The sequence below is a fragment of the Pan troglodytes genome, chromosome 1 (genome assembly GCF_028858775.2).
Source record: "Pan troglodytes isolate AG18354 chromosome 1, NHGRI_mPanTro3-v2.0_pri, whole genome shotgun sequence".
Classification (NCBI taxonomy): Eukaryota; Metazoa; Chordata; class Mammalia; order Primates; family Hominidae; genus Pan; species Pan troglodytes.
In genome coordinates this window covers 63,865,405-63,891,270 of record NC_072398.2, presented here as the reverse complement: position 1 = coordinate 63,891,270, position 25,866 = coordinate 63,865,405, and the positions used below count along the sequence as shown (strand labels likewise).

The following is a 25,866-nucleotide window of genomic DNA, read 5'->3' as shown; positions in this document are numbered from 1 at the left end:
AGCTACAGTTAGATAGGAGGAATAAGTTCTGGTGTTCTGCTGCATTGTAGGATGACTAGAATTAACAGTTACATATTGTGTATTTCAAAATAGCTGTAAGAGAATATTCCTATCACAAAGAAATGATAAATGCTTAAGGTCATAGATATGCTAATTACCCTGATTTAATTGTTACACAATTTATACATATGTCAAAACATCACATTGTACTCCATAAATATGTACAATTATTATGTGTCAACCATAAATAAAGTCGATAAATAAATATTTCCTCTAGGGGATTTAAAGCACCTAGTCATTTCCTTATGTCTCATCCATGTTAGATGTTCGATGAATATCTTTTTTTTTTTTGATCTCCTAACATGATGCATTTACTCAGGAGTAAGGAAAAAGGATTCTAATCTAGGATGCATAGCTGTGACAAGCCACAAGTGCACCTGAAGAGGAGAGAGTAAGGGAAAGCTTTTATTGGCAAAAAGAAGTTCATACAAGCTGCTTAAAAACAGAGTTTATTGGTGCCTGAGACTCAAAGCCAGAGTTGGCATTAGTTCATTGGTGGAGACACTGTTACTGGGCAAAAGGTTTTTCAAGAGCGTCTTATCTGAACTGCTGTAGTCCTAAAGAATGTCTAGTGATAAACCCGGTTTAGAAATATGTGCATACATGCAAGATGTGGATCATGAAAAGCATGAGATGCATGAAGGACATGGAGGAATTTCTTGTGGGATTTTTTAAAGAAAATCCTTGAGACTGTTGTTATCTCAGAAATGCAAGCATGAGCTCCCCTCCTTCGTGCTATCCTGGCTCCAATTTCTTATTTATTTATTTATTTATTTATTATACGTTAAGCTCTTGGGTACATGCGCAGAACGTCCAGGTCTGTTACATAGGTATACACGTTCCATGGGGGTTTGCTGCACCCATCAACCCATCATCTACATTAGGTATTTCTCCTAATGCTATTCTCTAGTCCCCCACCCCCTGACAGGCCTCAGTGTGTGATGTTCCCCTCCCTGTGTCCCTGTGTTCTCATTGTTCAGCTCCCACATATGAGTGAGAACATGTGGTGTTTGGTTTTCTGTTCTTGTGTTAGTTTGCTGAGAATGATGGTTTCCACTTTCATCCATGTCCCTGCAAAGGAGATGAATTCATCCTTTTTTATGGCTGCATAGTATTCCATGGTGTATATGCGCCACATTTTCTTTATCCACTCTATCATTGAAGGGCATTTGGGTTGGTTCCAAGTCTTTGCTATTGTGAACAGTGCCGCAGTAAACATACATGTGCATATGTCTTTATGGTAGAATGATTTATAATCCTTTGGGTATATACCCAGTAATGGGATTGCTGGGTCAAATGATATTTCTAGTTCTAGATCCTTGAGGAATCACCACACTGTCTTCCACAATGGTTGAACTAATTAACACTCCCACCAACAGTGTAAAAGCATTCCTATTTCTCCACATCCTCTCCAGCATCTGTTGTTTCTTGACTTTTTAATGATCGCCATTCTAACTGGTATGAGATGGTATCTCATTGTGCTTTTGATTTGCATTTCTCTAATGACCATTGATGATGAGCTTTCTTTCATATGTTTGTTGGCTGCATAAATGTCTTCTTTTGAGAAGTGTCTGTTCATATCCCTCGCCCACTTTTTGATGGGGTTGTTTTTTTCTTGTAAATCTATTTAAGTTCTTTGTTGATTCTGTATATTAGCTGTTTGTCAGATCGATAGATTGCAAAAATTTTCTCCCATTCTGTAGGTTGCCTGTTCACTCTGATGATAGTTTCTTTTGTTGTGCAGAAGCACTTTAGTTTAATTAGATCCCATTTGTCAATTTTGGCTTTTGCTGCCATTACTTTTGGTGTTTTAGTCATGAAGTCTTCACTGATGCCTATGCCCTGAATGGTATTGCCTAGGTTTTCTTCTAGGGTTTTTATGGTTTTAGGTGTTATGTTTACATCTTTAATTCATCTTGAGTTAATTTTTGTATAAGGTGTAAGGAAGGGATCCAGTTTCAGCTTTCTGCATATGGCTAGCCAGTTTTCCTAACACCATTTACTTGGACAAAATTCAACAGCCCTTCAAGCTAAAAACTCTCAAGAAACTAGGTATTGATGGAACGTATCTCAAAATAAATAAATAGCTCTTAACCTGTGTATGACAAACCCACAGCCAATATCATACCGAATGGGCAAAAGATGGAAGCATTCCCTTTGAAAACCAGCACAGGACAAGGATGCCCTCTCTCACCACTCCTATTGAACATAGTATTGGAAGTTCTGGCCGGGGCAGTCAGACAAGAGAAATAAATAAAGTGTATTCAGTTAGGAAAAGGGGAAGTCAAATTGTCTCTGTTGCAGATGACATGATCGATATTTAGAAAACCCCATCATCTCATCCCAAAATCTCCTTAAGCTGATAAGCAACTTCAGCAAAGTCTCAGGATACAAAATCAATGTGCAAAAATCACAAGCATTCCAATAAACCAAGAACAGACAAACAGAGAGCCAAATCATGCGTGAACTCCCATTCACAATTGCTACAAAGACAATAAAATACCTAGGAATACAACTTAAAAGAGATGTGAAGGTCCTCTTCAAGAACTACAAACCGCTGCTCAAGGAAGTAAGAGAGGACACAAACAAATGGAAAAACATTCCATGCTCATGGATAGGAAGAATCAATATAGTGAAAATGGCCACACTGCCCAAAGTAATTTATAGATTCAGTGCTATCCTCATCAAGCTACCATTGACTTTCTTCACAGAATTGGAAAAAAATACTTTAAATTTCGTATGGAACCAAAAAAGAGCCCACATAGCCAAGACAATCCTAAGCAAAATGAACAAAACTGGAAGCATCACACTGCCTGAATTCAAACTATACTACAAGGCTACAGTAACAAAAACAGCATGGTACTGGTACTAAAACAGATATATAGACCAGTGGAACTGAACAGAGGCCTCAGAAATAACACCACACATCTACAACCATCCAAATATCTATTTTTATAAGTTACCAATTTTTTAAGGAACGGCACTTTCCTGTCATTGCCTTCAGTTGTAGAAGTTGTTTATTAGGGATATGATTATATGAAGGACATGGAACAACATATTGGACATCTCTCCAAAGCAGTTTTATAAACAACAGGTGCTGGAGAGGATGTGGAGAAATAGGAACACTTTTACACTGTTGGTGGGACTGTAAACTAGTTCAACCATTGTGGAAGTCAGTGTGACGATTCCTCAGGGTTCTAGAACTAGAAATACCATTTGACCCAGCCATCCCATTACTGGGTATATAACCAAAGGACTATAAATCATGCTGCTATAAAGACACATGCACACGTATGTTTATTGTGGCACTATTCACAATAGCAAAGACTTGGAACCAACCCAAATGTCCAACAACGATAGACTGGATTAAGAAAATGTGGCACATATACACCATGGAATACTATGCAGCCATAAAAAATGATGAGTTCATGTCCTTTGTAGGGACATGGATGAAACTGGAAACCATCATTCTCAGCAAACTATCGCAAGGACAAAAAACCAAACACTGCATGTTCTCACTCATAGGTGGGAATTGAACAATGAGAACACGTGGACACAGGAAGGGAAACATCACACTCCAGGGACTGTTGTGGGGTGGGGGGAGGGGGGAGGGGGGAGGGATAGCATTAGGAGATATACCTAATGTTAAATGATGAGTTAATGGGTGCAGCACACCAACATGGCACATATATACATATGTAACAAACCTGCCCATTGTGCACATGTACCCTAAAACTGAAAGTGTAATAATAATAAAATAAAAAAAATAAAGCATGTAGAATCTTTTTTCATATCTTTTACCAGGGTCATAATTTAGTTGATCTTTTAAAAGAGAAAGTCCGTAAACTATGTGTGATCTCAAAGTTAGTGTAAAAAATGAGGTGTCTAGTTGCCATCTTCCATCTGTTTTTCCTGGCAGGGGGGTCTGCTCTTAGACGCAGCTGAGAGGTGGTAGGTGGCAGCTCTAACTGCCATTAAGGAGAGAAGTGAAGATGTGATGACTGTATCTTCTGCTGAAAAATCAGTTTTGTGATCATTATAGTTTATTGGTCTTTGATCTCGAAGAATCTGATGCCTAACGTTTAATGAGTTATGAAGAATATGTCATGGGATTATAAAAGTACCTGTTGCCAGGAGTTCATTGCCAGCGTGGCCAACATGGTGAAACCCTGTCTTTACTAAAAATCCAAAAAAAATAGCTGGGCGTGGTGGTGGGTGCCTATAATCCCAGCTACTCGGGAGGCTGAGGGAGGAGAATCACTTGAACCCGGGAGGTGGAGGTTGCAGTGAGCCGAGAATTGCGCCATTGCACTCCAGCCTGGGCAACAAGAGTGAAACTCTGTCTCAAAAAAAAAAAAAATACTTCTTGCTGTAAGATAATTTTGAATGAGAAAAATCACAGTTTATGTTCTTGTGTACTATCTTTTAATAATACCTTCAGCTGTTGAATTATATATTTGTTTAACTTGAGAATACCACGCATGTATCCTTAGATTAGTTCATAGAAAATTGTGTGGAAAATGACTAGTAACTTTTATGACTTTGTTACCCATATTAGCTTTAAATAATTATTGGCCTTATATAAGCATTAGACTATTTCATTCATGTAGATTTCTTTTTTTGTTGTGTCTGTATACTGGATTTATTATTGTTATTACCCTTTTCCTCATAATCTTAGGAACTTTTGTAAGACAGAAATAAAATGATTAATTCATATATATAAGCCTCATTAAACATACGTTACATTGGAAAAGCACCCTTCAAAGAAGTTGTGTCCAATTATATCTTCCTCAGGGGATTTACGTAGTTCATCACATCTACAGTCTGTCCTGTGTGTAGCATCTCTCATTACCCACAGGAATTTAAACTAGTCATTGGCTTTAAAAAGAAATGAAAGTTTTCCTGTAAGGAAATACATTGGCTTGCTTTATTATTATTTTTTATATTTTTGGATAAAGGAGAAGCCAGAGGCTTGACTACAACCATTACATTAGATTAGAGTTTCTGAATATTGTGGAATTAATTATTAAGATATAGTTTTTATTTCACTTGACCCTTCAGGATTTCACAAGCAAGTTCTTGTGATACAGAGGAACTCCTTATTGTTTTTTAAACTCATAGTGCCATTGAACAGCCATGCTGATATTTCAGAATACAATAGAGTCTCTGAAACTGTGAACATTAAAACAAAAAGTAAACAACAGTATAGCATGATTATTTTGAAAACTGTTAGGTAGCATTCTGCTTTAATAATGGAAATAATTTTTTCTGTTCTGAGTTTTATGATATTAGTTACTTAATTTTATTGTTTATAACTTTTGAAATTTTTGAAATTATTGTCACCAGCTTTCCCAACTAGTTTGAGAAGTTAATGTAATTAGTTTTAGTTCCTTGAGATAAAATTGTTATACCTTTAAATTATTGTTTGTAGATTTTCTCACTTTTAATTTACAGGAAAAAAATTCTGCAGGCTTCTTTTGCTTCTCACTGTTGCCCAAACTTTTTTTCTCTCCTGAAGTTGTGTTGTACATATAGAGATAACTCATAGTTTTCAATAAACATAGTATTAAGTTTCATGTAATGGAGTTGAAGATAAATCACTATGTAGATAGCTGAGGTGATGACGAGAGGTACCATATATAACTGACATGCTTACCAGTGTAGTCTCACTCTTCTGATCTCTCCATAGTACTCTTATGTGAAATCACCTCAGCATTGAAATCTGTGGTTTGACTTGTTTCTTTGGTGATTTTCTCTTTTTTCTGGGGAGTGTAATATTCTTTAACTTTACTTTTACTTTGAAGTTGACCGTGCTGACAGAACTCCTGAAATCTGAATTCAGAATACCAGAATCAACTCAAAGGACTTTATCTATAACTAAATCTATTTAATTATTGCTTTTTGTACCAGAGGGATAACTTAGGAGTGGCATATAGGTATAAATGTATACTCTTTTTAAATTTCAAAATTAATATTAGTGTTCCAAAGACATTTTTATGATGTATACTCATTCTTCCATATTTTTCTGTCTTAATTTTCTGTTACCAGCTAATAAGGCAGTGGATTTTACAACAGTCAAATTCTTGCTTCAGGATTCTAGAAGTTTGTTACATGCTTTCAGTACAAGGTCAAATTATGATGGTATTCTTCCACAGACCTTTGCTCAAGTAAACAACCTCCTTCAGACATTTGCAGAGGTAAGATGCCTTTGGAATGCCAGTTAGAGTAGCTAATTATACATGTTCTGAAAATGTGTTTAGCAGACAACAGTAGGTAAAGGATAATTTGATTCTAACTTATTCTAACATACTAAAGGCGTTAAGTAAATGTTAAGTGAATTGAATAGAGAGTAAGCAACTCTAACAAGTTATAAAACCCATACCTCCTTTTATGTAAGCAGTGTCACAGCAGTTGTTCTTATTTTATATTATTTTCACTTATGGATGGAAGAAAGCTATGCATGCTATTTGACTGTTCATTTACAGTGCCCTAGGCCAGTGGATCTCACATACATCAAAAATACCTAGGAAATTGTTTTAAACATACAGATGTCAACACTGTCTGAAACCCTACTGAATCTATTTTTTGACAGTGTTACTTGGTAATGTTGTTGTCCTTGTTTTACTTTTTATTTTGAAATAATTTCAAACTTATAAAATGGTTACAAGAGCAGTACAAAGAATTCCCATATATATTATTTACCCTGATTCTCCAAATGTTAATATTTTGTCACATTTGCTTTATTGTTTTCTTTCTCTACCTACCCACCTGTCTGTCTGTCCATCTATCTACCTATCTATATTTTTTTCTGAGCTATTTGATAGTATGTTGCAGATAGGATGCCCTTTTTCCCCTAGGTGCTCTTTTTCCCCAAGATATTTCCATATGTATTTTCTAAAAATAGGGATATCCTATGTAACTACAGTATAATTAATCATGAAATTAACATTGATACAATAGTTATCTGTGAACCTTATCCAAACTTTGCCAATTTGTGAAGTTTTTAACAAGTTTCATGTGATTCTTATGCAGCCATCTTAGCTGATGCCTTTTTATCTCTTTTAAACTTAACTCTCTAATTTTTGTACCCAGTAATACAGTCTTATTTTTTTGACACAGGGTTTTACTCTGTCACCCTGGCACGATCAGGGCTCACTGCAACCTCCACCTACTGGGCTTAAGTGATTCTCCCACGTCAGCCCCCCGAATAGCTGGGTCTACAGGCATGGCACCACCACACCTGGCTAATTGTTCATATTTTTAGTAGAGGCAGAGTTATGCCCTAATACCTAGGCTAGTCTTGACTCCTGGACTCAAGCAATCCTCCTGCCTCAGCCTCCCAAAGTGTTGGGAATACAGGTGTGAGGTACTGTGCCTGGCCTCTAATTTCAAGTCTAGAAAAATCTGAGAGTTTTATGTAGCATAAACAGCTCAAAAAACCTCAGTTATCACTATTACTAAAAGAGATATTAATGGAACTTTTATCCAGTATAGATATTATGTTCTCTTTTTTCTCTGAGGAACTGAATTGTCCAGGTTTTTCTCATTGATTTTTCATAGTCAGATAGGTCCCCTGCCTATGAAGTAATCAAAGGATTAGATGATACTAACATTAATCATAGTTGACGAGGAAAGCACTTCCTTGCTAAGAGAATACTTACTTCATGGAGTAAAGGAAGCAGCTTTTTAAATAAACTGAGTGGAAATATGTGATCATTCTTGAGGAAAGAATTTATTTAAGGGGTGATATGATCTTTTGGTTTGAGATGACCAAAACATTGGTAGTTTTATTTTTTTAATGGCAAGCGTGATTTTTAGAACTATTAGTAGGAAAAAATGGGCCTAGGGATTTAGAGGGTTATAGCATGAGTATGGTACCTTGATTGTGTTGGAAAAGATGTGTTCTCCTTTCCCGTCACAAAATTGAGTCCTAAATCGTATCCTTAGTGAATAAAATCTGGTGAACAGATGGAAAGTGCAAGATACTTAAAGTCTTAACAGTCTTTTAATTAAGATTATTGAGAATAAAACAAAATTTAGGATTCATTGAAATAAAAACAATAATGTGTAGTTTTTAACCCTCTTCATCGATAAAAACCTACAGATGGGAGGTACCATGAAAATATGATGTTAAAATTTTGTATTGTTTGTCAGATAATGCTATGCCTACTACGTATATGTTGCCCATTGCATACTTAAAAGTATTGACTTGACTGGGCATGGTGGTTCATGCCTGTAATCCCAGCACTTTGGGAGGCTGAGTTGGGTGGATCACCTGAGGGCAGCAGTTCAGGACCAGCCTGGCCAACATGGCAAAACCCTGTCTCTACTAAAAATACAAAAATTAGCCAGGCATGGTGGCACACACCTGTAGTCCCAGCTACTCGGGAGAATTGCCTGAACCCAGGAGGCAGAGGTTGCAGTGAGCTGAGATCGTGCCACTGCACTCCAGCCTGGGAGACAGAGCAAGACTCCATTTCAAAAAAAAAAAAAAAAAAGAAAAAAAAAAAAAACCAGTGACTTGTTAATAAATTATTTATTTCTGGATCTTAAGTTTCATTTGCTACGTTAGCAAGAGATTCATGAAGGCGAGTAGCAAAGAATCTAGCATCCTAATAGTGCTTTCCCCTCAACACTTGGCTTTAGTGTGATTACTTGAAACCATCCACGCTGTTTCCAGGATTAGAACTCTGAAGTGTTGCACCTTTATTTTTGTGTTAGAAACAATTCATTGTCTGAGTAAACGAAGAACTTTATGATTTAGTATAGTCCTTTAAAACAGGGGTCCACAACCCCTGGACCATGACTGGTATTGGCATAGCAGGAGGTGAGCAGCGGGCAAGCAAGCAAAACTTAATCTGTATTTACAGTTGCTCCCCATCACTCACATTACTGTCTGAGCCCCACCTTTTGTCAGATCAGCAGTGGGATTAGATTCTTATAGGAGCATGAACCCTATTGTGAACTGTGCATACAAGGGATCTGGGTTGCATGTTCCTTATGAGAATCTAATGCCTGATGATCTGTCACTGTCTCCCATCATCCCAGATGGGACTGTAAGGTCAGGGCTCCCACTGATTCTACATTATGGTGAGTTGTATATTCCTTCCCTCCCTCCCTTTTTCCCTCCCTCCCTTCCTCCCTTCCTCTCTAGAGTTCTCTGTTGTTGCCCAGGCTGGAGTACAATGGCATGATCCCAGCTTATTGCAACCTCCACCTCCCAGGTTCAAGTGATTCTCCTGCCTCAGCCTCCCAAGTAGCTGGGATTACAGGCACGTCCTACCACACCTGGCTAATTTTTGTATTTTTAGTAGAGACAGGGTTTCACCATGTTGGCCAGGCTGGTCTGGAACTCCTGCCCTCAGGTGATCCACCCACCTTCGCCTCCCAAAGTTCTGGGATTACAGACGTGAGCCACTGCGCCCAGCCAATTATTTCATTATATATTACAATGTAATTATAATAGAAATAAAGTGCACAATAAATGGACTGTGTTTGAATCATCCTGAAACCATCCTCCCACTTACCCGTCCATGGAAAAATTATCTTCCACAAAACCAGTCCCAGTTGCCAAAAAGGTTGGGGACTGATGCTTTAAAATATACTTTTAACAGGAGTTGTTTTATAGAATGTATTAGATTTGATATATGTCTTATATATTTGGTCATGTCTCAGTAACTTGAGCAACAAATAGATTACCTCCAAAGATATGGTATCTCCTAGTAACTGTAAAAACTACCTAATCTTAATTTATTAAGTGTAGAAAATCAGGAAAAGAGGAATATTCATTATTTGATTGCTTTGAGAAACTAAAATGGAGATAAACTAACTTTATCATTTTCCAGATTTTTTTTTGGGAGACAGGGTCTCGCTTTGTAGCCCAGACCTGAGTGCAGAGTTGTGATCATAGCTCATAGCTCTCTGTGACCTTGACCTCGTGTCAAATGATCCTCCAGCCTCAGCCTCCTGAATAACTGGAACCACAGGCATGTGCCACAATGCTGAGCTAATTTTTAAATTTTTTTGTAGAGACTAGGTCTCACTTTGTTGCCCAGGTTGGTCTTGAACTCCTGGCCTCAAGCAATCCTCCCGCCACAGCCTCCTGAAGTGCTAGGATTACACGCATGAACCATCGTGCCCTGCCTTTTCCAGATTTTCATATAAGAGGGGAGAAATAGGAAAAGGATACGTACACTTTCGTTTTATGGGCCTTCTAACCACTAAAAAAAATAGGACTTGCCTTTTGCTAAGATGATAGAGTAATTAAAATCAATCTTGTTAATAAGCTTCAGACTTATATGCCTCAGGATCCTGAGTTGTGGTATTTTTAACCTCTAGTTAATTAAACTCTCTGGACCTTAATTCTCTCTTTTGTAAAATGAGTGTAATAATAATGCTGGCCTTAGAATTGTCACGTGAATTAACAAGTTAATATTTGTGGAGACCTTAATGTCTAGCATGTAGTAAGTGCTATGTAGTATTTGATAAAGAAATCCACTTGCGTAGTATATACACTACTATTTAAGAGCTAAAGAAAAGAGGCATTAGGTAAATGCTGGGCTGTATTTTAAATATATTTGGTGATAAAAAATTATCTCAGGATAAAATGTCTTTTCATTTATGTCTATTCATTAAATTCAGAATTTAAGGTAAACAGGCAAAAATGGGAAGAATCATCTTTTTAATTTTTCTTCTTGCCCCAGAAGATAAAGAAGGGTAACATTTACTTTTACAGATGGAGAGAGCTCATAACTTCATTCTAGTCAGATTGCTGAAGGTCAAATCCTGTTCATGCCTTTTATCATCTGTGTGACCTTGGATGAGTTAATTAACCTTTCTATGCCTCAGTTTTGTTGATTATAAGATATGGACCATCATAGTATCTGTTTCATAGGGTAGTTGTTAGGATTAAATGAGCTAATAAATAGAAAATTCTGAGAAAGTACATAACAAATGCTCAATAAATATTAACTGTTACTGCTGATAGTATTGGAAATTTTATTTAAAAAAATTTTAATATGTATGAAATTAGCAATCCATGAAGCTAATCCTTTGAAATAATCATTTTATCACAGGGAACTTAAGCCTAGAGAAATGGAGTGCTTTTATTTAAGTTTACAAAGCATATTTATAGTAGAGCCAAGACCAAAAAACTAAGTTTTTAGACTTATAGTTAAAATTTTGTACATTCTGTCAGGTACTTTTCCTTTTTTCCTCCGCATGATATATATATTTTTAAAAACTGGAATCAGTAGTTTATCTCTTTTACTGTGCTTTAAACTATGCTTAGATCTTTTCCATTCTTAAATACCCTACTTTTCATTGGCCATTCTATTTACTGCACTGGCCTTCCATCAACTACCAAACTTCTTAAAAGAGCAATTTATGGCCAGGCATGGTGGCTTATGCCTGTAATCCCAGCACTTTGGAAGGCCAAGGTAGGCAGATTGGTTGTGCCACAACCAGTCTGGGCAACCAACCAGCCTGGGCAACATGGCGAAACTCTGTCTCTACAACAAATAAAAAAAATTAGCTGGGCCTGATGGCTTGCACCGCTGGTCCCAGCTCCTGGGGAGGGTTGAGGATCACCTGAGTCCTAGAGGCAGAGGCTGCAGTGAGCCGAGATCACACCACTGCACTCCAGCCTGGGTGGCAGAATGAGACCCTGTCTCAAAAAAAAAAAAAAAAGAGCAATTTCTAACCATTGTTTTCATTTTTGCACTCTTTTTTTTTTGTTTTATTTTCTTGTCTCTTTTTCTTTTCTTTCTTTCTTTTTTTTTTTGCCAACTGCACAAGGCTAGAGCACTCACTTACCTGTTAATCCTTTACAAGTAGAATTTTATCTCCACACTCCACTGAAAGAAACTGTAGGTTGTCATTTGCTTTCTGATTATCAAAGTTACCCTTTTCTCTTTCTTATTCTTCTTCTCAGTCCTTCTTCAGCACTTGGTGGTGTCTATCCTTTCTTTCCTGAAACCTGACTCCCTTGGCTTCTATTGTTATTGCATACTGATTCTTCCCCTCTTATTTTTGCTAGTTCCTACTTTTCCCCCTTCAGTTTGTCTATTTCATCTCCTAAGACTTGTCTCCATGAGAATGATTCTTAACTGTATATTTAAGCTGCAGATCTACATATCCAATTACTTGCTAACTATCTTTACCTGGATAACTTTTTATACCTCAAACTCAACATATACCTAAAAAACAAACATATTCTGTTCATCCAAAGAGGATTCTTATTTGCAAGCAGCCTCTCTTCTTAGCTTTACAACAAGAGGCCATAAAATTTGGAAACATAGACAAATACACACTACAGTTTATTGCTACTACACTATAATATGTGATATGTTCAGTGAATTGTCCCTCATTAGCAACGCATAAGTTAATGTGATCTTTAAAATTGCAGTGATTATGAAACATCAAATAGTATTTCCATCAATTCCTGTATATGTATGTGAGACGTATTGCTTCCGAGTATTTGTTTGACTTTTACTGAGTAAAACTGTATACATTCCTCTGGGGAAGTAATCAAGAAGGTTCAGTCTACTTAGTGTGCATGTGTGCGTGCACACAGACACACACACACACACACACACTCTTCTAGATTTATGACCACCCTAAGTTCCTATTTATTTGTATCATTCTTCTAACACATCTAGGTTAAAGAATGTCTTAGGGTCTCCCTCACTCCCTGGATCTAGTCTTTGGCCAAGTCTTTATATTTCTTGCATGCATTTTATTTTTCTTTTCATTCTGCTGCCTTTTTATAGCTAATCCATGTTCTCAGGACTCTCCTCTTGGATTATTTCAGTAACTTTCTAACCAGTTTTCTTGCCTCCGCTTTCTTCTGTTTTAGTTTATCTTAGAGTGCACTTCTGAGTATATCACTGCCTAAGTTAGAAACCTTCAGTGGTTCACCATTACCCATAACCTGAGGTTTAAATTATATCTTGATTTTTTTTTTAAACAACACTTTGCAGCCCTTTACATTTTCTTAAAACTGGATTGTAAGGTGCTTCAAGGCTTGATTGTACCTCTATACTTTGTATTCTAGGGGTCCTCTGTCTCTTTCAGTACTGCATATGTAGAAGTATTCAAGCAGTATTCTTAAATTGACATTAGCATGCTAGCTAAACAAATCATTATAAGTAGATTGGAAATATTGTTTGATTTAAATGGAAAAGGAAAATATCTTTTCTAGCTCTGATGCTTTTCTGGGAATATTATGTACATAATAAAAGAAAAAGAATTGCCACCAGTTCTCAGAAAGCTAGAACATTTGTAAGCACAGTTGCCACTCTCTTTTTCTCCTCTGCAAATGAAGAACTAGCTGCATTTTATGTAATTCTTATTTCCCCAGGTCAAGACAAAACTTAAGCCAAATTCTTCAGAAAACACAGTGACTAAAAAGCAGGAAGGTACTTCATTGAAGAATTCTCATAATCAAGAAATCACTGTTTTCTCGAGTTCTCATCTTCCCCAACCCAGCAGGCATCAAGAAATCTGGTCTATCCTAGAGAGTGTTTGGATTACAATATATCAGAACAGGTACTAAATTTGGGGGAATTTTTTTTTAGTTATTTTTTAAATTGACATTATAATTGTACATATTTACAGGGTACAATTTGATGTACAATTTGACGTTTCAATAGATATATGTGATATATAATCAAATCAGGCTAGTGAGCCTGATGAATACCTCATGCATTTTAAGTGTTAAGTGAAAAAAAAAGCTTTTTTCACTTAACATGATATTCTCCAGGTTTATCCACGTTGTCACAAGTGACAGAATAGAGTTCTTTTTTATGGATGAAAAGTATTCCATTGTGTATATGTACCACATTTCCTTTATGCATTCATCCATTATTGGACACTTAGGTTGATTTCATATCTTGGCTATTGTAATGCATTTATCATGTATTTTTCATGAGGTATTCATCAGCTCATGCATTTATCGTGATCTTCTTTGTGATAAGAACATTTAGGCCGGGCGTGGTGGCTTACACCCATAATCCCAGCACTTCGGGAGGCAGAGGTGAGTGGATCACTTGAGGTCAGTAGTTTGAAACCAGCCTGGCCAACATGGTGAAACCCCATCTCTACTGAAAAAAGAAAAGTACAAAAATAAGCCGGGCATGGTGGCGTGTACCTGTCGTCCCAGCTGCTCAGGAGGCTGAGGCAGGAGAATTGCTTGAATCTGGAAGGTGGAGGTTGCGGTGAACTGACTGTGCCACTGCACTCCAGCCTGGGTGACAAAGCAAGACGCCATCTCAAAAAAAAAAAAAAAAAAAAAAAAAAAAAATCAAAAGCCTCTCTTCTAGCTATTTTGTAATGTGCAATACTTTACTTTGAGCCATAGTCACCCTACTATGCAATAGAACACCAGAACTTATTCCACCTATCTAATTGTAACTTTGTACATATTGACCAACCTCTCCTCATTCTCCCATCTCCGTTCTCTAGTGACCACTGTTCTACTCTGCCTCTGTGAGATAAACTATTGTAAATAGTGCTACAGCAGACACAGGAGTGCAGGCATCTCTTTGACATACTCATTTCATGTCCTTTGGATGTATACCCAGTAATGGGATTGCTGGATCATACGGTAGTTCAGTTTTTAATTTTTTGAGGAACCTCTGTACTATTTTACATAATGGCACCACTAATTTACAAATCCCACAAACAGTGTATAAAGTGTTCCCTTTTCTGCATATCATTGCCAACACTTATTTTTTTGTTTGTTGGCTTTTTTGAGGCAGGGTCTCGCTCTGTCACCCAGGTGGTAGTGCAGTGGTATAATCATGGCTCACTGCAGTGACCTACTGGGCTCAAACGATCCTCTCACCTCATTTTTTTGATTTTTTAATTTCTTATAGAGATGATGTCTCACTATGTTGCCCAGGTTGGTCTCAAACTCCTGCAAACTCCTGGGCTTAAGCAGTCCTCTTGCCTTGGTTTCCCAAAGGATTACAGGTGTGAGCCACCGCACCTGGCCAACACTTTTCTTCTTTCTGATAATAGCCACTCTAACTGGAGTGAGGTGGTGTCTCAGTGTGATTTTGATTTGCATTTCCCTGATGATTAGTGATGTCAAGCATTTTTTATATACCTGGTGGCCATTCAAATGTCTTCCTTTGAAAAATTTATATTAAGGTCTTTTGCCCATTTTTTAAACTTTAAGTTCAGGGGTACATGTGCAAGTTTATTTTATTTGTAAACTTGTGTCATGGGAGTTTGTTGTACAGATTATTTCTTCACCCAGGCATTAGGCCTAGTACCCATTAATTGTTTTTCCTGATCCTCTCCCTCCTCTCACCTTCCACCCTCCAATAGGCCCCAGTGTTCATTGCTCCCCTCTATGTGTCCATGTGTTCTCATCATTTAGCTCCCACTTATAAGTGAGCACAAGTGGTATTTGGTTTTTTGTTCCTGCATTAGTTTGCTAAGGATAATGCCCTGTATACACCATGAAGTATTAAGCAGCCATAAGAAAGAATGAGATCATGTCCTTTGCAGGGACATGGATGGAGCTGGAGGCCATTTATCCTTTTGCACATTTTTAATTGGGTTATCTTGTTTTCTTGCTGTTGAATTAAGTTTCTTACATATTCTGGATATTAATCCCTTGTGAGATGTATAGTTTGCATATATTTTCTCCCATTTTCTTGGTTGTCTTTTCACTCTGTTGTTTCCTTCACTGTGTAAAAGCTTTTTCCCAATGTGTGTTCTTGGTACCCATGTCCAAAATCAGATGGCTTTGGGTATGTTAATTTACTTCTGGGCTCTCTATTCTGTTCCGTTGGTTTATGTGTCTGTCTTATGCCAGCCAGTACCATGCTGTTTTGGTTACTATAGCTTTGTGGTATATTTTGTTGTTTGTTTTTTTCTTGGTTAATTTTTGGTTGTTTGTGGTATATTTTGAAATCAGGTAGTGTGATGCCTCCAGCTTTGTTCTTTTTGCTCAGGGATTGCTTTCGCTATTCAAATTTGGCATGTGAAATTTATGATTTTTTTTTGTTTCTATGAAGAATGACACTGGAATTTTGGTAGAGATTGCATTAAATCTGTAGATCACTTTGGAAAGTATGACCATTTTGATGATATTAATTCTTCCAATACATGAACATGAGATATCTTTCCATTTATTGTATCCCCTTCTATTTCTTTTATCCATGTTTTAGAGTTTTCAGCGTAAGATCTTTCACCTCCTTGATTAGGTTTACTTTTTTGGTAGCTATTATAAATTGAATTGTTTTCTTGTTTTCTTTTTCAGATAGTTCACTATTAGCATATAGAAATGCTATTGACTTTTGTATGTTGATTAGTATCCTGCAACTTTATTGAATTCATTTATTATCTCTAAGACATTTTCGGTGGAGTCTTAAGAGTTTTCCATATATACGATCATGTTGTCTGTGAACAGGGATAATTTGACTTCCTTCTTTCCAATTTGGATGCCCTTCCTTTCCTTTTCTTGCCTAATTGCTATAAGACTTCCAGTACAATATTGAATACAAGTGGTAAAAGTAGGTGTTCTTGTTCCTTCAGTATGATGTTAACTATGGGTTTGTCATATATGGCCTTTATTGCATTGAGGTATGCTCCTTCTGTATCTAATTTTTTGGGAGTTTTTAATCATGAAGGGATGTTGAATTTTGTCAAATGGTTTTTCTGCATCTATTGAAATGATCCTATCATTTTTGTCTTTGATTCTGTTAATGTGGTTTATCACATTTATTGATTTGTGTATTTTGAACCATTCTTGCATCCCTGAGATGGATCCCACTTGATCATAGTGAACTTTTAAATGTGTGGTTGGATTCAGTTTGCTAGTATCTTGTTGAGAATTTTTGTACCTGTTTATCGAGGATATTGGTCTGTAGTTTCATTTTCTTGCCATGTCCTTGTCTAGTTTTGAAATTGGTAATGTTGGCCTTGTATAATGAGTTTGCAAGTATTCCTGCTTCTTCAATTTTCTAGAATAGTTTGAGGAAAATTGGTATTAATTTTTCTTTAAATATTTGTTAGAATTCAGCAATGAAGCCATCAGGTTCCAGAATTGTCACTGATGGAAAATTTTATTACTGATTCAGTTTCCTCACTTGTTATGGATTTGTTCAGATTTTCTATTTCTTTGTAATTGAATCCTGGTAGATTGTATGTGTCCAGGAATTTATCTGTTTCTTCTATGTTATCAAACTTGTTATCATAGTTATTCATTAATGGCTATTCATAATAGTTTCTTATGATTCTTTGTATTTCTGTGGTAATGTCTCCTTTTTCATCTCTGATTTGCGTATTTGCCCTTTTTTTTATCTAGCTAAAGTTTTGTCATTTTTTTTTTTAGCACTTTCATTACATTTTGGTCAACAATGGAATATGTATGACAGTAGTCCCATAAGATTATAATACCATATCTTTTACTGTACCTTTCCTATGCTTACATATGTTTAGATACCCAAATATTTAACATTGTGTTAAAACTGCCTGCAGTATTCAGTACAGTAATATCCTGTACAGATTTGTAGCTAAGGAGCAATAGGCTATACCATACAGCCTAGATGTCTAGTAAGTCATACCATCTAGGTTTATGTAAATACACTCTAAGGTGTTTGCATAACAATGCAATTGCCCAGCAGTGCATTTCTTAGAATGTATTCTTATTGTCTTAAGTGACACGACTGTATTACTGTTATTCATTGTAAGATTTTGTTAAAAGAAGATAAATACTTTTGTTTAAAAGGAAGAAATACTTCTATTTAGCGTGCATAAACATAAACTATCTACTGGCTTTATAACCTGTCATGCTAAAGAAATAACAATAAATGGCATGAGGACTAACAATAATATTTACAAATTTATATTTTCATATAAAGCAAAGGTTTTTTTTTTGTTTCAATCTTAACATAGTTTTAAGGTTTTGGCTAATCAGACATTCTGGTTAGCAGAAAGTTACCATATATCCCTGACAGGGATTACCACTTTCAAAATAAAATAGATTAAAACTATATCTAAGATATTTTAGCTGTCCTTTCTTAGAGTTCACCTATAATGTACATGCATTTGTGTTGGATGCTAGGGAGTTTTGCGTAGTTTCTGGATAATATACTCTATGTAATAGCATTTCAGCAAGACAAAAATGCTTATATTGCCTTATTAATACATATTTATTTAGGCCTACTTTACTGTTTCTCAAGCCTAGTTATGTACCAGACACATTATAGAAGTTTTTTGACATAATCGCTCATGGGCCTTTCATGTAAAGATGCTTATTTGGAAGTCTGGTAGGACCTATGCACAAATAGTTATATAAAACTATACCAGAGCGAGGCTGGGCATGGTGGGTCATGCCTGTAATCCCAGCACTTTGGGAGACTGAAGTGGGAGGATCACTTGAGGCCAAATGTTTGAGACTAGCCTGGGCAACACAACAAGACCCTCTCTTTAAAAATCAGTTGCAGGTTTGTAGCTCATCAGGTCAGGTTTTTGGTATCTTTTCTACTTACAAGGAATTTAGTTAAGTGTTAGATACTACTGATTCAAATTAAAACAAACAAAAACAAACAAAAACTTCCCTGCTATTTCTCATTTAAGCTTCTGAGACTTTTTTTTTTTTTTTTTTTTTTTTTTTGCTGTCCATAAGTTTATTGTCTTTATCTGAAAAATCCTTATAGAAAATTGTTTGGTTTAGCTCTCAGCAGCCCGCTCCTGAGCTCTGAGGAAGCTTGCCTTCTTTTGAGCTACCCGATCTTTCTTCTGAGCAATGGACATTTTGGGACAGTTCCACCTCTTCTTTTTAACTTCTTTCTTCGGCGTCTTTTCATAGACTGGATTCTTTTGTATAGCAGCATGAGCTTTCTTATACATCTCCTCCATCATGTCTGGAGTTATGCTGTTCTTTATGTATTGAGAGAACTGTTTCTTGTAAGCATCTTTATCTTCTTCCATTAAATAGCACATGTAATCTGCAACATTCTGGCCCATGATGTGCTTCCAGTGTACTTCTGCATTAAATTCCTTGCTTTCAGAATCATAACCAGAGAATTGTTTGGTACTATGAGGGATAGACAAGCATCCATCCACAGCTCCCTTCAGGGTGCTAAAAACTTTATTGCCAGTGGTAATTCTGGCAAGACCTGCATCCAAATAGCAGGTAAAGGCACCTGGCTGACCATCAGTGCTCTCCACATTGTATTCATTGCCAGTCTCTTCCACTTGGCTTTCAAAGATCTTGTCCATGCCAAACCTATTGAGAAGCCTGCGGGCCAGCAGCAGGCCAGTACAATATGCCGCAGCATAATTTTTCAGGCCAACCTTCATACCATTATTTTGGCAGTTTGTGTACATATACTGTGCAGACTATCATATCCCTCTCTATACGAGCAGAAGCAGTCTGACAAATGATATCTCTGTTTGTTACATGAACTGTCATCCTGTATTTGAGTGTGTTGTACTTATTTTTATCCTATTATCACCAAGCGTTTCCAAGTATAGTAATCATTTTTACCTTCTCGTCGTCTTCTACATTTCACTTGGTATCTCTTAAAGTAGGCCTTATTCTTAACAACTTTAACAAACCCCATCCTGCAGAACAGAGACCTGCGTCTGCAGCTTGACAGAGACCTGCAGGCCCAGCAGCTCTAGCGGGGGAAAAAGGCGAGACATTTTTAAAAATGTGTATCCTGAGGCCAGGCATGATGGCTCATGTCTATAATCCCAGCACTTTGGGAGGCAGAGAGAGGTAGGAGGATCGCTTCAGTCGAAGAGTTTGAGACCAGCCTGGGCAACATGGTGAGACTTTGTCTCTACAAAAAATATTAAAAATTAGCTGGTCATAGTGGCATGCACCTGTGGTCCCAGCTACTCAGGAGGCTGATGTGGGACAATCACTTGAGCCCGGGAGGTAGAAGCTGCAGTGAGCTGTAATTATGCCATTGCACTCCAGCCTGGGTGACAGAGTGAGACCCTATCTCAAAAAGAAAGGGTATCAAAAAAGTCTGGGAACCTGTGGTAAACATCTTTAAACAGTATGTCACATTAAAAAAAAATGTATATATATATCAGTATTTTTTTCTTCAGCCTTAAGATACATTTTCTGCTAGATGCAGTGGTTCATGCCCATAATCCGAGCACTTTGGGAGGCTGAGGCAAGAGGATTGTTTGAACTCAGGAGTTTGAGACCAGCCTGGGCAATATAGTGAGACCTCATCTTTACTAGAAATCAAAAAAGTTAGCCTTGTGTGGTAGCCCTCACCTGTAGTGCCAGCTACTCGGGAGGCTGAGGTGAGAGAATTGCTTGAGATCAGGAGATCAAGGCTGCAGTGAGCTGTGATTGTACCACCGTACTCCAGCCTGGGCAACTGAGCAAGACACTGTCTCAAAAAAAGATACATTTTCAAGTGAAGGACCTCTAAATTTTAGCCATGGATCCAATAGTTAATACATTGCACAGTGTCTGTAAAAGTCTAGAATCAAGGGAAAATGGTGTATTTATTGTATTTTTTTCATACTTTCAGGCACTTGGTAGTATGTCATTTGATCATGACGCCTTAAGAGGAAAGAAGAAATGGAGGAATAGTAACACGGTTTTAGGGAGGAGTGGTAATTACAGTGTTAGAGAGTGTTCAAGAAAACCTTCAGTTAAAAAATGGCATTTGTACTGTCTTGAAGGAGGTGAGGATGGGAGCATATAGTTATTTACAGGAAAAGCGTTTCAGATAGAAGAATAGAAATTACAAAGAGCTTGAAAGAACATGTCTAATACATTGGGTGAACTGAAAGAAGGCCAGTGTGGCTGGAGCAAGGGGGCAGAGTAGGAGGAGATGAAGTGGGGAGGTACAGTGTGCTAATTGTGTAGGGCCTATAAGCCATTGTAAGAATTTAGGGCTTTTACTCTTAGCAAAAGCTACAGCACAATTTTAAGCAAAGGAATGACAAGATCAGGCCTGCGTTTTAAAAAAGATTGCTTTGCCTTGTTGAGAGCAGGCTATGAAGTGATGAGGGTGAGGCAGGAAGAGGGCGCGAGATACCGGTTAGGTGTGTACTGTGATAATCCAGGTGGAAAATGATGATGATTTGGGTCAGGGCAGTTGTGGGAGAGATGATAAGAATTGGTCAAATGCTGGATATATTTTAAAGGTTAAAAACAACAAGATTTGCCGATACAGCTCAAGAGACAGGAGCAAAAATAGTAGTACCCACAGCAAAAGATGATTGTACCTGGCAATCCTATGACTGATATGGTTATTTTCATCCTCATCTCATGCTCATTTCTCCCACATTTTGTCATTTAGGATAAACCCTGGAGGAAGAACTTTTAGTGTCCTCATCCTTTTACCTAAATTGTATAAATCTATATAAAAATTATAATGGAAGTTTTTGGAATGATGGTATCTAGTATATAGTACTTTGATTTACTGATGGCTTTCCTGGAAGATGTTGTTTCCTGTTTTCTCTCTCGGTCTCCTCCTGCCTCCCTAGCCACTCTCTCACAACCACACCTCCACACACACAATTTGCTTGTATATCCAGAAAAAGATGAAGAAAGAACCAGGTATGTTAGTAATGCTTATCTCTGGTTGGTAGACTGTGGGTATTACATATTCTCTTTTTACATTCTCTTTTTAGGCTTTAAATTTAGAAAATTTTTTTTAAATGTAAATATTTTTAAATAAAATAAATTTGGTTTTATCTAAAAAATAGCAAATGCACACACACAAATACCCGGAATAGGCAAATCCATAGAGACAGAAAGCAGAGTGGTGGTTGCAGGGGTTTGGCGGGGCAAGAGGAGAATCCTGGGGAGTAACCACTCAATGGATTCAGTTTCCTTTTTGGGTAATGAAATGTTCTTTAACTAGATAGTGGTGATGGTTACACAGCATTGTGAATGTACTAAATGCCACTGAATTATATGCTTCAGAATGTTCAAAGTGGTGAATTTTATGTTAAGTGAGTTTTACGACAGTTATAAAAGGAATACTTTGGAAAGTATAAAGTAGGGGAGGAAATTCCTTTGAGTGCTGCTGCCTAAAGTCTACCGTAGTCAACATTGTGAATTTATTAAGCATACTCATTCTTGTTTTTTAGGAATGTAATTAGTTTCCTACAGCTGCTGTAGCAAAGTATCACAAACTGGCTGGCCCAAAACAACAGAAATGTATTTGCTCACAGACCTGGAGGCCAAACATTTGAAATCCAAGTGTCTGCAGGCTTGGTTCTTCTGGAGTTTCTGAGGGAGGATCTGTTTCATGTCTTTCTCTTTTCTTCTGGTAGTTGCCAGCAGTCCTTGCCTTGTAGATGTATCACTCCCATCTCTGCCTTTTTCTTCACATGGAGTAGGGCCCATTCTAATCCAGCATGACCTCATTTTAACTTAACTAATTACATCTCAAAGACCCTGTTTCAAATAAGGTAACATTCTGAGGTTCTGGGTGAATATATGAATTATGGGGGGACACTAGTCAAACCAAGCACAACATGTTTTGGATTTTTATATGGTTGTTCTTATGTTATAAAGTAAATTTTCTCTACTTTTATTTTTCTATATCATAGGTGGCATAAGCATCATTTTAATAGTTTGGTGTTTTGTGTGTGTGTGTGTGTGTGTGTTTGTTTTGTTTTGAGACAGGGTCTCATTTTGTTGCCCAGGCTGGAATGCAGTGGCACGATGACAGCTCGCTGAAGCCTCGGCCTCCTGGGTTCAAGCGATCCTCCCACCTTAGCCTCCCAAGTAGCTGGGACTACAGGCAGTGCCACCACGCCTCTCTAATTTTTAAATTTTTTTTCTAGAGACAAGGTCGAACGATGTTGCCTAGGCAGGTCTCAAACTTCTGGCCTCAAGTGATCCTCCCTCCTCGGCCTTTCAAAGTGTTGAGATTACATGGGTGAGCCATCACGCCCAGCCTAGTTTGGTATTTTATCAAGTGGCCAACTTACTGATTACTTAACACTGCTTATATTGTTATACATTTAAGGTGTTACTAATTGTTGCCTAATTGTGAATAACTATTATTAATTTACGATAAATTTCTACAAGTGAAATTACTAGGATTAACTTCTAGTTTCAACAGGAATAATCTGATCTCTAATTTTTTTCTTCATCGTTCTCATCCTGAGTACTGACTTGAATGCAGATGGATAGCATTACTTCTCCTCTATCTCTTGTTGTCTCTTAGAATGAAACAATATTCACACAACTTTCATAGTATTACTTTAGATTAGACCTGTATAGTGTCTGAACTAGATCCTTTACATGAATCTTATCCCAGACTTTCGTATTTTACTATCTTTTATTTCTAATTTAAATAGATCAGCATTCTGAGAGATTAGTGATAATAAATACTACTTTACTTTATACATTTGCAGCAGAAATACTTGAATTACATTAAATATGTATGTATACCTATGAGTATCTTTTTTTTCTCTATTTTAGCACGGATGTATTTCAAAGATTGGGCTCAAATTCAGCTCTGACTACTTCAAATATAGCGTCATTTGAAGAAGCATTTATATGTCTTCAAAAGTTAATGGCAGCTGTGAGGGATATTCTTGAAGGAATTCAAAGGTAAACACTATATTAATTTTAAAGTGTTATTTACTTATTACTTTTCTCTTTCTCCTAGGCTTACCAACTTTTTCAGAGTTGCTAGGAGTCACATAGCAAATTTTATAAACTAATGACTTTTAGATTCAACTCTTTCTCCCTCTCTTGCAAATAATCCCTATTTCTAGTTGAGATCACAAGAATGTTTCCACCTTTTCCCTTTCTAGAAAAAATATACCAGCTTATAAACTTCATGAACTTTTTCATTATTGTGTAACTATAACTCCTAGAACAGTGCCTGTCATGTAATGGGCACTCCATAATTACTTATGGAATAAATATATGTTAAGGTGATTATCATTGCTCTTGAAAACAAATATGTTAATATTTTTAGCATGATTTTTTTCTTCCAATATAGTTTTACAGAACTACAAATTGAAATAAGTTTGAAAAGCAACATAGTTGCTGGGCATAGTGTCTCACGCCTGTAATCCCAGCACTTTGGGTGGCTGAGGTGGGTGGATCAGTTGAGGTCAGTAGTTTGAGACCAGCCTCGCCAACGTGGTGAAACCCTGTCTTTACTAAAAAATACAAAAAATTAGCCGGGCATTGTGGCAGGCACCTGTAATCCCAGCTACTTGGGAGGCTGAGGGAGGAGAATCACTTGAACCTGGGAGGCAGAGGTTTCAGTGAGCCGAGATCACATCATTACACTCCAGCCTGGGCAACAAGAGTGAAACTCCATCTCAAAACAAAAAACAAACAAACAAAAAAGCAACATAGTCTTAGGATGCTTTGAAATTTATACATATGTGATTATTTAAAATGTTTGTGATGCATATGGAAAATATAGTGCCAGAAAGCTATAGAATAGACCGTGGCACTTTATAGCATAAAATCAAGTGCTTTCTTTTGTGGCACTAAAGGAGGATACTTCTAACCTTTGCAGTTTTATCGTTATGTACCAAGATTGTTTGACCTGAATTAGATATACAGGTTGATAACACAAAAATACTGTTCTTTGTAAATTAAAACAGAAACAAAACTGAGTTGATTTTGCTATGTTCAAGTTTGAAAAACTTGAATTTTCAAAAAAATTTTTTTTCATTTCTCTTGAATGGTTTTTGCAAACTATTGTTAATATACAAGGCATTTTTGCCTTGTTAATCTAGAAGGCATTTTTGCCTCTTTTTGAATCGCAGTTGGCCTAAATAATTCTTATAATAAAAAGTTATCTAAACTTCTGCCACCCTTAAGTTATTAATGAATTTAAAGTATGGCAGATCCTAACACAAGTTAAATGTTACCTCTAAATGCAAATAGTCCCTTTATAATTTAAAGCCTTATTAAAATAAGGGTGGCTCCATAAGGGTGAACTATTGAGTTCTGATTTTAGCTGTGTAAAAACTTCTGTTCACTCTAGATTGCATAAAAGCCATACTTGACAGTATATTTTCTACAGAAAGTAATAACTCAGCAGATGTTCATTGAGCACCTGCTATACTTGGTATCGTACTAGGCACTGGGGACCAAAGAGAAATAAGATATGACCTCTGAATCCAAACAGCTGTGGAAATAATTCAATCATATTAGAACAGATCTTGCAATCAAAAGGTATTAATATTTTAATAGAGATATATATATGCAGTGGCGGGAGGAAGGGTTGGCAAAAGATGAGGCTGGATCGAGGTTGGAGGAGTGTGTCTCAGGCCATGCAAAGCAGTTTCCATTTTATCTGATAGGCCAGTATTTCAGACATTCAGAGCTGTTAATTATGTGCCAGAAGTGTTTCTGGTTCAAAAAACTGGAAATATTGCATACTCTACCACCTTCTGGGGAAATCACTTGTATTATTAGCATATTAATGGCTTTATAAACCTCTGCTGTAAGGAAATTTTTTTAATTTTAGGAACTTTAAAACATATTGATGCCTGGATCCTCCACCCTAGAGATTCATATGTAATTAGTCTGGGGTGTGCCTGGCAATGAAGATTTAAAAAATTTCCCCAGGTAATTCATATGTGTCAGCAAGGTTGAGAACCTCTAGCCAATATGCTTATCTAGTGGTTCTCAAAGTGTAATCACAAGACCAGCGTCATCACCACATCTAACTTGTTAAAAGTGCAGATTTTCAGGCCCTCTCAGATTTATTCAATCAGAAACTGTGGGTATGAGGCCTATAGGTCTGTGTCCTCTAGGTGATTCTGTTCATGCTGAAGGCTGAGCATCACTGGCCCAAGTGATTCTCAGCCCTAGTGGCA

At 37.0% G+C, this 25,866-nt stretch overlaps 1 protein-coding gene and 1 pseudogene across 35 annotated transcripts in view; one reads left to right on the top strand and one right to left on the bottom strand.

The window, feature by feature from the left end:
* Positions 1–25,866, top strand: part of SWT1 (SWT1 RNA endoribonuclease homolog) — a 135,979-nt gene that overhangs the window by 51,400 nt on the left and 58,713 nt on the right. For all 35 annotated transcript variants that reach the window (XM_054673589.2, XM_513044.8, XM_063794680.1 and 32 more), the window contains 3 exons: positions 6,109–6,257; positions 13,421–13,608; positions 23,495–23,626. In XM_054673589.2, the coding sequence (XP_054529564.1) occupies positions 6,109–6,257; positions 13,421–13,608; positions 23,495–23,626 (469 nt within the window). The remainder of the gene's footprint in view (positions 1–6,108; positions 6,258–13,420; positions 13,609–23,494; positions 23,627–25,866) is intronic.
* LOC101057591 (large ribosomal subunit protein uL18-like) lies at positions 18,709–19,683 on the bottom strand (annotated as a pseudogene).